The sequence below is a fragment of the Indicator indicator genome, chromosome 22, assembly GCF_027791375.1.
Source record: "Indicator indicator isolate 239-I01 chromosome 22, UM_Iind_1.1, whole genome shotgun sequence".
NCBI classification, from domain to species: Eukaryota; Metazoa; Chordata; class Aves; order Piciformes; family Indicatoridae; genus Indicator; species Indicator indicator.
This window is the reverse complement of record NC_072031.1, coordinates 68,189-82,266: the sequence shown is the minus strand read 5'-3', so window position 1 is coordinate 82,266 and position 14,078 is coordinate 68,189. Positions and strand designations below refer to the sequence as shown.

The 14,078-nt window shown below is 55.7% G+C and overlaps 1 protein-coding gene across 1 annotated transcript; it reads right to left on the bottom strand.

Moving 5' to 3' along the window:
• Positions 1-13,075: 13,075 nt before the first annotated feature.
• LOC128974578 (noggin-2-like) lies at positions 13,076-13,744 on the bottom strand. Its single transcript, XM_054391243.1, has one exon. The coding sequence runs from the start codon at positions 13,742-13,744 to the stop codon at positions 13,076-13,078; it is 669 nt and encodes a 222-aa protein (XP_054247218.1).
• Positions 13,745-14,078: the final 334 nt, after the last annotated feature.

The window sequence follows — 14,078 nt, the reverse complement described above, 5'->3', positions numbered from 1 at the left end:
GGTTGGACAGGATGAGCTTTCGAGGTCCCTTCCAACCCCTAACATTCTATGATTCTGAGACATCTCCCCTTGTGTGTGCATCTGAAAGCAAAGAGGTCCTCATGGCCCCACAACTCTACCCCTAACCAGGAGGTGTGGGAGAGCTGCAGGTCCCACAGCTGGACACTGCCATGAGAAGGAAGCAGCTTTTACCCCTACAGCAAGAGATGAGACCTTCTGCTTTTCTCCACTGGTTCTTGGCATGCACATGCTCCAGGGAGCAGTCCTGAGGCATGGGAATACACACTTCCAGGAGTTCCTCCCATAGGAAAGGACTGGGGACACTAAACAAAGTCATGGGCAAAGACCCACCCTAGGGACAGCCTTATGAGGAGCCCAGGGAGTCCTGGGAAGGTGCCTGCACAGTCCTGGCTGCAGCTCTTAGTTGGCTGACTGAAGGCTGTGATGCTGAAGTGTGATTCCAGAGCACACTGAGCAGCAGCCAAGCTGTTTGCTGGTGTCACTGACATCCCTCACCTCTGCCCAGCCATGCTTACCTGCACAGGGCAGATCTTGAGAGGACAGATACCACCAGCCTGCTTGTATTTCACCCGGTGTCTCAGAGGTGCTGGCAGCATCTGTTTGGCTCTCCACAGCCCCCATACGAGGAGAGACCACAGGCACTGCCAGCTACTGCTCTTTGGCAGACACAGCTGCCTGTCAGCTGGTGGCTTAGCACCTTTTCTTAGCTGAAGTGCTTGGAAAGGCAACAGCAAGGTAACCCCACCCCAGACTAGCCATGACACATCTCAGCCCTTTGCTGCCTGCGTGCCAAGCACTGTGTGAGACAGACACAGCAGGACGCCAGCTGCTCGGCATCCCCTGTCAAGGAACCAGAGAATCCTCAGCCCATCGCTTCTGCTCCTGCTCCTGCAAGCCCTGGGTGAGAAGGGAACCACAGAATCCTCAGCCCATCACTGCTGCTCCTGCTCCTGCAAGCCCTGGGTGAGAAGGGAACCACAGAATCCTCAGTCCATGACTGCTGCTCCTACTCCTGCAGTCCCTGGGTGAGAAGGGAACCACAGAATCCTCAGTCCATGACTGCTGCTCCTACTCCTGCAATCCCTGGGTGAAAAGGGAACCACAGAATCCTCAGCTCATCACTGCTGCTCCTGCTCCTGCAAGCCCAGGGTGAGAAGTGCCAAAATAATCTCTGCCAGGTAGAGCTCCAGCTCTGTTTGCCACCCAGAGCTGCTGTCAGGCAGTGTGGTGCTGGGATCAAGGTGAAGAGCAATCCAGGTGCCCCAGTGGGTAGCACCATGGCTTTAATTCATAGAATCATGCCCAGTTTAGAATCATCATAGAGTTGTTTTGGTTGGAAAAGGCCTCCAAGATCCTTCAGTCCAACATCAACCCAAAACAACCATGGCCATCACAGCATGTCCCCAAGTGCCAAGGCCACACAGTTCTGTAACACCTCCAGGGATGGGGACTCCACCACCTCCCTGAGTGACCTATTCCAGTGTCATGTAGCCAAGCAGGGTTGGCACCAGGCATCACTGGTGACACATGGGGACCACAGAAAGTGGGCCAGGACTGGTCTCAGGTCTTTGGCTGCACAACATCTTGCTGATGGAGGGAGAGGAAGAAGGGCATCTGCTGGCCTTCCTCTCTCGTTATGGGGTTGTCTCAGCTTCAGGATAAAGCCAGTCTTGAGGCTTCTTCTGGCCCCTGCATGGCTGGGATGGACAATCAGAGTGGGTGAAGCCAGGGAGGCCCACGCAGCTGCAAGGCTGTGCTCTGAAAAGGGCACTAAGAGGGAATAGTGCCCCTTGAGCCCCCACCTCAGGACATCTGGCCCCCAGGATGTCGGCTGCGGGCTGGCTGGGCTGGCGGTGCGGATGAGATCCAGCTGCCTGTGCCTGACTGCAGGTGAGGCAGGATGAGGTGAGACTGGCTGGATGAGACAAGCAGCCAGAGCAGATGATGAGAGTCATTTCAGACCTTTTAAATCAAAGACTTAGATGTGCCCTTTGTTGCTGAGGCTGAAATCTGGACCCTCCCAGCTTCAAAGATGGTGGAAAGAAAAAGGTCAGGCTTTTGTTCTGGGCTGGAGAGCTATAGCTGGAGATGTCTAACAGCACACTGCTTCCAGGCAGGAACATCCTTTTCATCATGTGCCCTCAAATGCTGCACAGAAAAGGCTTCATTTTAAAGGATTTTCTTTGGTGGAGGGAAAAAAAAACTAAAACAGTGACCCAGGCGAGCTGCTGAGGGACAAAACATTCTCCTGGAGCTGGCTGGGTCACATCTACCAGTCAGCCTGGAAGAACCTCGTGGTTCTTAGTGCCTGGGGACACTGCAACCACACCAGTGCCAACATCTGGATGCACAGAGTCTGGGGGGGGAGGGGGTTCAAACTGGATCAAAAAGCTCTGATGCTGTCTGAAGGCAACCTCTGGAACGCTCCCTCATGGCTGGGTTTTGGATGAGGTATCGCACCGACAGGCAAATGAAATGGTTGGGATGGGTTTGAGCTAAGTCTGGCCTGAAAAGGCTTCCTGCCAACAGCAAATCCAGGGCCTGGGGCACTTCCTTTCTGGCACAGAGCTCTGCACCCATCTTCCATGCCTCCCCACCTCCAGACAAGGTGCATTTAACAGCATGGCTCTGGCTTACTGTCACCTGGCTCCTGCATCTGGGGAGGAGCAACAACAGCACCAGGACAGGTTAGAGGGTGCTCTGCTGGAAAGCAGCTCCATGGAGAAAGACCTTGGAGTGCTGGTGGAGAGCAAGTTCTGCATGGGACAGCAATGTGCCCTGGTGGCCAAGAGAGCCAATGGGATCCTGGATCTAGAAAAGGGTGGCCAGCAGGGCTAGGGAGGTTCTGCTCCCCCTTTACTCTGTCCTGCTGAGACCACCCCTGCAATCCTGTGTCCAGTTTTAGTCTCCCCAGTTCAAGATAGACAGAGACCTGCTGGAGAGAGTCCAACAGAGAGCCAGGAGGATGAGTAGGGTCTTGAGCATCTGATCTATGAAGAGAGACTGAGAGCCCTGGGGCTGATTAGTTTGGAGAAGACTGAGAGGGGATCTCATCAATGTGTATAAATATCTGAGGGGTGGGTGTCAAGTGGAGGGGGCCAGGCTCTTTTGGGTGGTGCACAGCAATAAGACAAGGAAGAACAGGGACAAGCTTGAACACAGAAGGTTTCAACTCAACATGAGGAGAAACTTCTTTCCAGTGAGAGTGATGGAGCCCTGGAGCAGGCTGCCCAGAGAGGTTGTGGAGTCTCCTTCTCTGGAGACTTTCAAAACCCACCTGGATGCATTCCTGTGCAGACTACCCTTAAGTGATCCTGCTCTGGCAGGGATTTGGACTTGATGATCTCTGGAGGCCCCTTCCAACCTCTACTGTACTGTGAGACTGTGATAGTGACAATGATTCAATGACCCATCTTGTATTTTCTCATCTGCTTTGCCCAGTTTGAGGTTTTACCCTGCTGGAGGTCAGTTTCTTTTGCCTCTGTCCTTCTGAGCATGGCCTGCATCTCAGAGAGCAAATTGAAGAGCTTTTAAGAAAGGAGGGAAGGATTCCGTGTTCTCAGAAGCTGTCCACAGCTTTGGGATTTCCTGGCCTTGCTCCAGTGGCTCTCAGGGTATAGCAGAGCCAGATTCTCCCTTGGGAGCTCAGTGCCACAGCAAGAAGAAAGGAAGGAGCGTGGTAGTGATGATTGGGAACTGCAAGTGTGCAGGGCTTGTTAGCAGCCCTTGCTGCCATATTTATCAGTGCACTTCTCTGAGCCCAGGATGAAGTCCTCACATCTCCTGCTTCAGCACTTGAACAAGTGCTCTTCTTCTCTTGTGTGCACACCTCCAGAGGCATCTGGGACCCCCAACACAAGGGAGATGTGGACCTGCTGGAGAAGGTCCAGGGGAGGGCCACAAAGATGATCAGAGGCTGGAGAACCTCCCCTATGGGTACAGGCTGAGAGAGTCAGGGCTGTTCAGCCTGGGGAAGAGAAGGCTCCAGGGAGACCTTAGAGCTCCATTTCAATATCTGAAGAGGGCCTACAGGCAGGCTGGGGAGGGACTGTTCAGAAGGCCCTGTGGGGATAGGACGAGGGGCAATGGTTTGAAACTGGAGCAGGGGAGATTCAAGCTGGACATCAGGAGGAAGTTCTGCACCATGAGGGTGGGGGGACACTGGCACAAGCTGCCCAGGGATGTGGTGGAGGCTCCATCCCTGGAGACATTCAAGGTCAGGCTTGCTGTGTCCCTGGGCAGACTGCTCTGGTTGGAGGCATCCCTGCTGAGTGCAGGGGGGTTGGACAAGACGACCTTTGAGGATCCCTCCCAACCCAATACAAGCTGTGAATATCACACCCACATCTCCAGGGGACAAAGGTTTCTTAGGCAGATGTGCCACAGAGGACCTGCCAGCAATTTTTTTTTTTTTTTGGATAGAAAATGCCATCCAAAGAAGAAATTCTGATGAAGAACAGAGGGGAGGAGGGGAAAAAAAATCTGCCTGAATTTTCACAGTTCCTTTCCTGACTCCTGGCTTGGGTCAAACGTTTCTAAACTCAGCCACACTTCCAAATCTTTGACCAAAAAAACACGAGGAGATTTTTTTTTTTAATTATTTATTTTTTTTTAAATAGAAAAAAGTTTCTCAGTTTTTCCCCTTCTGGTTTGGCCATGTGTCCTGCTCACTGAGAAGAGGCTCCACTTGGGTTTTTGTTTTTTTTTCCTGACTGGAACCACACTTTAAAGAGCTGAGCCATTCCCTTAATTGGGGCTGATGATAAATCTTGCCGGCACAGATGAAGATAAATCACATTGTGAGCCCAGAGAACAAATTCTCAGGGTTTAAATATTTGTGTGGTATTTGTTAAGCAATTTGAAGGCTTATTGAAGTAACTGAGCTGGACAACAGGGCTGGACTTGGACCAGGACAACAACTGTGTACAGACAGGCAGTGTATGGGCAACAGAGATGGAAGTGGCCCGGATGAATACCACTTCACTCAGAGGATTCATGGAGGATATCTCCTTTCTTCTATGCAGGGTATCTTTGGTTGTGCTTCTTCCACCACTCCCTTCGGGAGGATGGAGAACTGCTTAGTCAGTCCCCATGGGAAGCTTTTATTATATTTGAGGCATGCTACAGTTCCTCGTGAAGAACGAATTCACGTCAGCCCAGAGGAAAGCTGTGGAGGGCTCTGGGGCTGTTTGCTGACCAGTGGTGCTGCAGTGGTCCTGAGGAGAAGGAGGCTCCTGCCCCGCTAGGGTGGCCTAAGGGGACCTCCGGGCTCAGTGGTGGCTGTGAGAAGCTGGAATTCCTGGAGAGCTGCTGTGTGTCCATACAACCTGGGCTCAGATCTTGGGTCCTGAGGGCCCTCGGGAAGGCACAGCTCCCTTGCCAATGCTTCTGCTGTCTCCTCACCACGGCCGGATCCCCTTCAACAGAGCGCGACCCACGGCCGGCAGCTCCCTGCTCCCCGAGCCCTGGGGCGGGAGCGGGAAGAGCCCTGAGGTCTCGGGGGCAGCCCCTGGGTCTCCAGACGGGTCCCTGTCCAGGCACTGCCATCGTCCTGGGGAACCCAAGGCACCTCTGTGAGGCCAGTCGGGGCCAGGCTGCGGGGCCCGGAGTGATGCGGATGGGAAGAAGGGGTCGTGCGGGGGCCCGGGCGGAGAGACCCTGCGGGCTGGACCTGGCCGGAGAAGAGGCGGACAGCCGCCTGGCGCAGCGCGGCCGCCAGGTGGCGCCCTCCTCCCGGTTGACGGCGCCTGCGGCGTGTACCTTGCCCTGCCTTGCCCTGCCCGGTGCTGCCCAGCATTGCCCTGCCCTGCCCGGCCCTGCCTTGTCCTGCCCAGCCCGGCCCTGCTTTGCCCAGCACTGCTCGGCCTTGCTTGCCCTGCCTTGCCCGCCCTGCCTTTGCGCGCCCTGCCTTGCCCGGCCTGGCCCTACCCTGCTCTGCTCGGCCCTGCCCTTCCCAGCCCTGATGCCGAGGATGCAGGGCAGGGAACCGGGCGTCTGAAGGGCCCTGGAGCCGTGATAGGCAGCAAACAGCACTCGCCCCGGGGGCAGGGTCCTTCTCTCCAGGCTCTGCCCTGCGTGCCTGCCCTACCCCCCGCCTAGGTTCTCCGCCTGCTGCCCGCTGCCCCCACTCAGCCCCTGGGGACCGCCCCACCACCACCCCCTCTGCAGGCTGCCGCAGCCGCTGCCCAGGGACACCTCAGCATGGGGGCACCTGCCCTGTAGCACAGCCCCAGCGGTAGGACCGACCTCGGAACCGCTGGTGTGCATGGCTGGGGGTACCTGGCCCTGCTTCCTGCTGGGCCACCTCCAGAGCAATGGCTGGGAGGAGGCAGAGCCCTGTGCTCCAGGTGGCACACTGCCCGCAGCCCATTTCAGCAGCTGGTGGGCAGCCTGGGATGAAGGCACCTGCGGGTACCAGCCTGGCCAAGGGCTCCTTCACCACCGTCCTTCATTGCTAGTGGCAAAGTCCAGCTTCAGGGCTACAGGTTGACCTGCACACTGCCTTCTCTGGCTCAAAAAGGTGCCCAAGAGGACTACTGGCTGCAGTTCCTGGTGGGAAGGGAGAAGGCAGAAATAGACTCTTTCCTGAACTACGGTCAAAGAGCAGAACACCAAGTCCAGCTCAGTGCTTAATCTCAGCTCTGGGATGAAATATGGTCCCTGTCTCAATAAAGTAGATAAACAGAGCCAAGGCTGGAGGCCCAGTCCTTTGTTAGTACCATCTCCTGGAGAGAAAGTGTCTTTTGGCAGTAAACAGGATGGAAGCAGACCAAACAATGCTTGAGGAAACAGCCAGCCTCAGAGGGGATCTGATGACTCTTGCACAACTTTTCAAGAAGTCTGTGGACTTGAGCACCTGGACTGTGATTCCTCAGAGTGAGTCAGCATCCATGACAAGCAGCTCTCCTTCTCCAGCACAGACCCAGAGCCTGCCCTCCAAAGGCTGTTCTGCCCTGGCACCCAGAGATGCAGCCTTCAGTGCCCTTCTCAGCATTCCTGCTGCTTAGCTCTGCCTCTTGCTACCTCTCCAAAGGCTGCCTCCTAAGCAGCCAGTGCTTAGAGAGAGGAGCTGCAACACAATGCATGGTGGGCAGGCTGCTGCTCAGCAGGTGGAATCACAATCCTGGGAGCCCCAGGAGCCTCACCATGGGCCCCCAGCAGCTCTGGCTTTTTGTAGTGGCTTTTAAGACTTCCTTGAGGGGAAGGCTCCAGATCTTAACTAATGGGGGTGGTCATTGAGTTTGGCTGCTCACCTTGCTCTTTGCTCTCTGCTCTCCATCGTGGGGAGATAGCTGGTTTCCAAGTACCATATTCATGGGAGATGAGGTACATGGCATGGCTGACCTAACCAGGCCCTCTGTGAGCAACCATGCCTGAGATCTGGCAGTTACCCAAAGTATTAACCTTAATTCCCAGCTTCCAGACCCAAGGAAAATCCTTTCCCATCATATACTTTGCTGTATGTCTGGGACTGTGGGCTTCTGTGAAGGCTCTTCTCTATTTTCAGGGCATCTGTGTGATGCTAGAGAGCAGGGTCTCCTGCCTCACCCCAGTGGTGGTCCATGGACCCTCAGTGGTCTGTGCTCCAGGGAGATGAGCGGAGGCTGAGGTTGTCAGAGTGGGCCGTTGAACCTCCTCTGGAGGAGCAGGAGGGACTGCAAATGGAGAGAGGCAGAATCAGTCCTCCCAAATTCACTGCACTTAGGGTGGGTTTGGGCAGAGCTGCACCAGCCACATCCCACCCAGCTGCTTCAGGCCTTGTTTGTCTCCCTGGCAGACTCATCCAGGGGAAAAAAAAAAAAAAGAAAGCAAAAAATAATTCAAATATGTAGACTGTTTTGCTTTTTGCAGCCCAGCTCTTGGGTTTCTTTTGTGAATGTGTTCATTCACCAGCTGTCTGAAAGAGCCACCTCAGCCAATGGCCAGCTCTCAAGTGCTACCTCCCAGCTAGTCCTGATTTGCTCTCCATGGCTCTGCCTTGCTGATTGGGCTCCCAGGTGCCACATGATGTGGTCCCTTCTCCTCCACTGGGTGTCTGACATCTCTCAGGAGAACACCAAACAGCTAAGGCCAAGGAGCACCCACGATGGTGCTGCTGTCAATGATTGGTTTTAATCAAGCAGGGGGGAAGGGAGGCTGAGGCACATGTTTTTGGCAGGTGAGCCAGCAGTCCTTCTGACATCCTGAAGTGAGGGTGAGTAAAGCCCTGGGTACTCCCTGCATCTCCTCACACGTGTGCTGGTGAGGGGTCAGGGCCCAGCTCTGCCAGGGGGCGACTGGGCATGTGGTTGGGTTTACTGTGCATGGAAACACAGCTGAGGAGAACTGCAAAGGAGTAGACAGAAAGGCAGCCTGAGGAAGGTCTTGCAGAGAGGAAACAGACCCCCTACTCTTGCACCTGGCAGCCCTGGGGAGGTGGCAAAGGAAGAGCATCCCATCTGCCCATCCCATGGGGCACACCTGTGGCCAGCACAGCCCATCCTGGCCTGCACTGCTGCTGTTAAGCTCAGCACTGTTGCATGTTTTTCAGAGTGGTCATGAACAAGGAGCTGGGGGATGCCTGGAAGGAAGCAGGTCCAGCTCAGCTGGAGCTCTTAGCCAGCAGCACTCACCAGGACAGGCTCACCAGGGACCCAGGAGGGTGTCCAAGGAGACTGGCTTCCTCTGACAGCTCCTGGTGGCCATGCCATGAGGTGAAGGAGAGTAACAGCAAATGTTCATGCCAGGGGAGAAGATGAACCCAATTGTGCATGTTGAGAAAAGTCCAAGTTTAGCCTGGGCCTGAAGGTTTGAGGAGGCCAGTTACTGCCTCCAGACCATTCATCTGTCTTTCTAGGAATGATGAGTGATGGGCTTAGGTCATCACCCAGGCCTGAGTCAGATATCTCCAGAGCTGGCATCACACGTCTGTGAGCTCTGGCCCTGTGAATCTGGGTCACCCACCCTGGCAGAGCTGGTGTGCCAACAGGAGCTGCATTCCTGGAGACTGAGGGGACCTGAGCTACACAGAGCAAGGCAGCACAAGAAAGTGGGGATGAGATACCCTTGGGCAAGGGAGGGGAAAGAAAAAAAGAAGAGTTAAGCTGCTCCTGATGCTAAAACCAGGGGGGATGTGAAAGTCCCCAGGAAGGAAGAAAGAAGGAAGGGTGTCTCTGTAGCACTGAGTCAGATGTCAGAAGCCACCCTGAGCTTGCAAGACAAATGAGATCATCTAAATCTGGGAGTTGGAAGAGCAATGGGAGAGACAGAAGGGCTTTGATGTGCTGAAGAGAGAGACAGAGACCTCACTGTGGTTTCACAGGGCATGGACATGGTGCCCCTGCCAATACCAGGTGAGCGGAGGGACCGGCCGGTCCCTCCGCTCACCTGGTATTGGCAGGGGCACCATGCTGGCACATGTGACAGGTGTGTGCCCACCTCATGCCTGCCAGCATGTGGCCACAGCCCTGCCTGCCTCTCACCAAGGCATGACCCAACCTAGAGGATGCCACCCACCCTTGGGCCCATCCCCTGGGCCACCACCTCAGAGCACAGGGAGGGGGAAGAGCCCTATCTTCAGAAGGTGGCACCCACCACCACATATTGGGGCTCCTTCAAGTTCTGCCTGTCCTGCCCCCTTCTGTCCCCCCCCCCCCCCCCCCCCAGCTTGTCCCTTAATCACAAGCAGCTTGGGGAGACAATGCAACAACCGCACCAAAGGAGCAGGCTCGTTCCCCCTTTTGTCTTTGGCTCCTTTGAGGCTCAGCAGACAGGGAGAGCTACATCACGCCCACGGCCCCGCTGTCACACGGCCGACTCCTCGCCTTCCCGGGGCGGGGGCAGCCGAGCAGGAGGCCCCTCCACATGAGGAGGTGACCGAGGTGTCAGGCGCCACGGCAGGTTGGGCAAGGTAGGGCCCTTGGCGAGCTGGCAGCGCTGCCCCTCCGCTTCCCCAGCCCCCTGCCCGCGCCGAGCACCTCGACTCTCGGCTCTCCGCCTTTCTCCGTCGGCTCAAGCGGGACCACTGAGTTTGTCCCCAGGGAGGACAGAGGCAGCCCCGCTCCTCCCTTGCAGCACATGGCAGGGAGGCTTTCAGGCTGGTTTTCGCTGGAGTTCACACAAATCTCGCTTTCCCCTTTTCCCACCCCCCCACCCCCACCCCTTCAACCTCCCCACCCCCTCCCCTCCTTCCCAGCGCAACTGAGCTCAGCCATTGAGCCCAGCCAGTGGTTTATTTCCCAGGTTAGCACAAAGCAGGGGTCTCTGTGTGCCCCTGGAACCAGCAGAACAAAACGCACAAAGACGTTTAGAGGGCCATTTGTAACCAAATCCCAACACACCAGATACTGTTGGGATTATGTCAGAAATATTTTCCCAGAATGCCCTCCCCCCATGCTCCCTCCTACAGATGTTCGGCCCCCACACCACAGATGTTGTTCCTCTTGCAAAATGAGCTTTCCCCTTCCTCTCCCAAATGCCCCTGATGTTTTGCACATTGCTTTCACCAAGGTCTCTTTTCTACCCTGCCCTCCATGTCTCCCCCTTCCCTGTCTCTCGCTGACGAGCGCGTGGTAATGCCAACCTGCCTCCCCGTGTGGGGCCAAGTGGATGGCTGCAGGGCCCTGTGGGGACATCGGCTGCTGGATGTCACTGTCCCTCTTGCCTCTTCCCCATGGTGCCCGTTAGAAAAGCTCTCTCCCCATTCTGGCCTCAATCTGTGAGTGACCTCCGGGCCCTGCGTGCCTGCTCCAGGGGAGCTCGCTTGACCGCGGTTCCCTCGGAGAAAGATGGAAGGATGCAAGCCAGACCCCTCGAAGGGTCCTGGCGCCTTCCCCTGGGCTCAGTGTCGTGCCACTCTCTGCTGGAGGGGGACAAGGTCTCCCCAGTGCTCTGCAGACAGCTTGGCGGAGGCCGACTCCTGGCTGGCAAGGACCTCGGGCAGCAGTTTGTTCCTCGGGTATGCTGGGTGCTCTTCAGACACCGGAGGGAATGGCCAGACCTTCTCCTCCAGCACCAGCAGCCCACGCGGAGCATGCAGGGGGATGGCCTGGCAGCCCGTCAGGGCCCTGTTCCAAGCCCTCTGACAGACAGACAAATAGACAGATCTCCGTTGGGAGTGGGTTCACACTGCCAGTGCCCCCGCTCGCCATGCCGGGCTCCTCCCCAGCCGGCGGCCGGCAGCCTGCTCTTGCGGAGCCAGTCTGTCTCTCCTTTGCCCTGGCTCCATGTGCTCCAGCAGGAGAGCGGGATCCCACTGGCCCTGGCACACGAGGGTGGCAAGCTGAGGGCACGCAGCAGCAGTGCGGGCTGAGCCCTTCCTCCTGACCCCAGCACGCTTCCAGCCACGCTGCAGGGGATAGATGCCAGGCCCGGGGCTCCGTCGCGGCAGCGGGGCTGGGCACGGGGCTCGTCTCCATCCTTCCCTCCTGTGCTAGTGGCGGCAGCCGAGAAAAAAACATTTGTTCTGACACAGACGGGGCTGCCAAACTGTGTCAGTTGCTTTGATGGCTGGGGCGGTAACCTCGACTGCTTCCTCTGCCAGCGGGAGAGCCGAATCCAAGAGCCACGGAGCATGCGGGAGCCCAGGACGGGCGACGCGAAGCAGGAATCTCCCAAGGACTTCAGCTGACACCTCCTGTCCGGGACATCGCGGCTCTTTCAGGCGTTAGCAGCCAGCTCTCTCCAGCCTGGATTTTTTTTTTTTTCCTCTCCCCAGCAGGTTCTGTGCACGAAAAAAACCCAAAAAAAGCCCAGACCGGGGTGCCGGAGAGGCACAGACCAGAGGAGCTCTACCAACTCGTGATTTACACCAGTGTGGCCCAGCCAAAGCCCTTTACTCATCACCTGCTCCCAGCAAGGTCTTCCCAGGGAGCTGGGGTGCAGAGCACGTTTTTGGTTTGCTTCTTTTCTTTTTTTTTTTCCTTCAAAGATAGAGTTTATTGCTAAAAATGTTTTGATCAGTGATAGCTCATATTTACATTGATATGTTTTTAAAGGAATATTCAAGTAAACATTTCCAATAGTTTCTGGCATAATCTCTAGGTTTTTTTTTTTTTTTTTTTTACGACTTTTTTTTCCCCCTATACACAAACGTTAAAAATAAATAAACTGTACACAGAAAAATTTCCTTTAACATCTCTACACTGCTATATGTATATTCCCACACAACAAAACGATTCCACTCTTCATAGATTTGTACTTTTCTTTAGAATATCCTCCTTAATTAACCATTATACACTTAAAAAAAACAACAAACAAAACACAAACAAACAAAACAAAACCAAAACCCAACCCCAGAGAGCTCGGCAAATTAATTCAAAGATCAATGAGGGGGGCTGAAGACAATAAAATAAAATAAAATTAAAATACAGCACAGAGAAATAAGCTTCTTCAGGGATGCTGCTCTTCTTGCTTTGCTTCTTTTGTACCCCACTCCCTTGCTCTCCTTTTGATTTAAAAGGAAAAAAAAAAAATCATCTTTACAGGAAATTTCTGCCCTTCCTTCCAGCAGGGAAGTGTTCAGCTTCTGTGAGGATGGGTTTTAAAATGTGGTCCTATGTCTTTAAAATAATAATAATAATTATTATAATAATAATAATAAAAAAACACAGCTGCAATTTCCCCCCCCCACCACCCACGCCTCCTTTTTTTTTCCCCTTTAAAATCTCTCTATTTACACGGCTGTTTTTTTTAATTATTTTTAAATTTTTAATTTTTTTTCTTTTTTTTTTTTTTTTAGCTTTTTCTTTTCCTTTTGTTAGAAGGCTATATATGTATAAAAATAGACATCTGATTGTAGTGCTTTACTGTGCCTTTGGCCTGCCCTGCAGTTCCTGGGTTTGCTTTTCCCCTTTCAAATAAAATAACATTAAAATAAATGTCCGTGTCCGCCCCCCCAAAAAAAAATTAATAAAAATTAATAAACCCGGTTCCTCTCCCCCTGACCCTGCACTGGGAGGCGAGGCGGGGGCGGGGTGTTGGAAAAAATAAAAAAGAAACAACACCCCAACAACCTCCTGCTCCTCCAGAAGACCCATCCAAAGGAGCCGAGGCGGCAGTGCAAGGCCGGGGGAGGCTAGCAGGAGCACTTGCACTCGGAGATGAGCGGGTACTGCACCGGGATCCAGGTACAGTACTTCTGGCTGGACCAGCCCTGGCAGTGCCAGCGCAGGAAGGTCTTGGTGACCGACTTGACGGGCTTGCAGAACATGCCCTCGGGCAGCGAGCAGGACTTCTCGGCGAAGCAGTTGCCCTCCTTGATGTAACGGGGCCAGAAGCGGATGCCCAGGTCCTTCCAGGTGTAGAGGACGGGACAGTAGGTGTATGCCCAGAGCCACTGCAGCACCTTCCGCCGCGCCTTCTTGCCCACCCTGAGGCGCGGTCCCCGGGGCGGACCCAGCTCCAGCCGCCGCAGCTCGGCAGGCAGCGCCGCCCGCCCCCGCCCCGCCGCTGCCGCTGCCGCCGCCGCCGCCACCGCCGCCTCGGTCCCCGAGGCATTAGCCGGCCCCGGCACAGCCACGGCCATGAAGCCGGGGTCGAAATGGCTGCCCAGTTTCTTCCTCAGAGTCCTCTCGTCCAGGTCCTGCTCCTTAGGGTCGTACTCGGGGTCCGGGTGTTCCACGATGTCTTTGACGGGCAGGTTGTCGCTGGGCGAGGGTCGCAGGCGCAGGAAGGGCTGCCCGCCCCCCGGGCGTAGCAGCAGCCCCAGGCAGGAGCAGAGCAGGAGCGCCCGGATCGCCGTCATGCTCCGGGCGGGACCCGGCGGCCCCGGCTCGGTGCTGCGGGCTCGGCTCCTAGCGCTGCCCGGCGGCGCCTGCCAGCTCCCGGGGACTCATAAATAGGCAGAGACAAAAGTCCGGCGAGGCCCGTTACTTTAAATAGCTCGGCCGGGCTTGTGTGACAGACGCATCTGAGGCTCGCCCCGCGGCCGCTGGCTCCCCGGGGCTCCCCGCCGGGCCGGCTCCAGCCGCGGCCGAGAGCGCCGGGGGGTCCGAGCCTCCCCCGCGGGCGGCGGCGGGGCAGGGCAGGGCACGGCGGCGGCCGAGCCTTCCTCCTCCTCCTCCTCCGCCGCCGCTCTC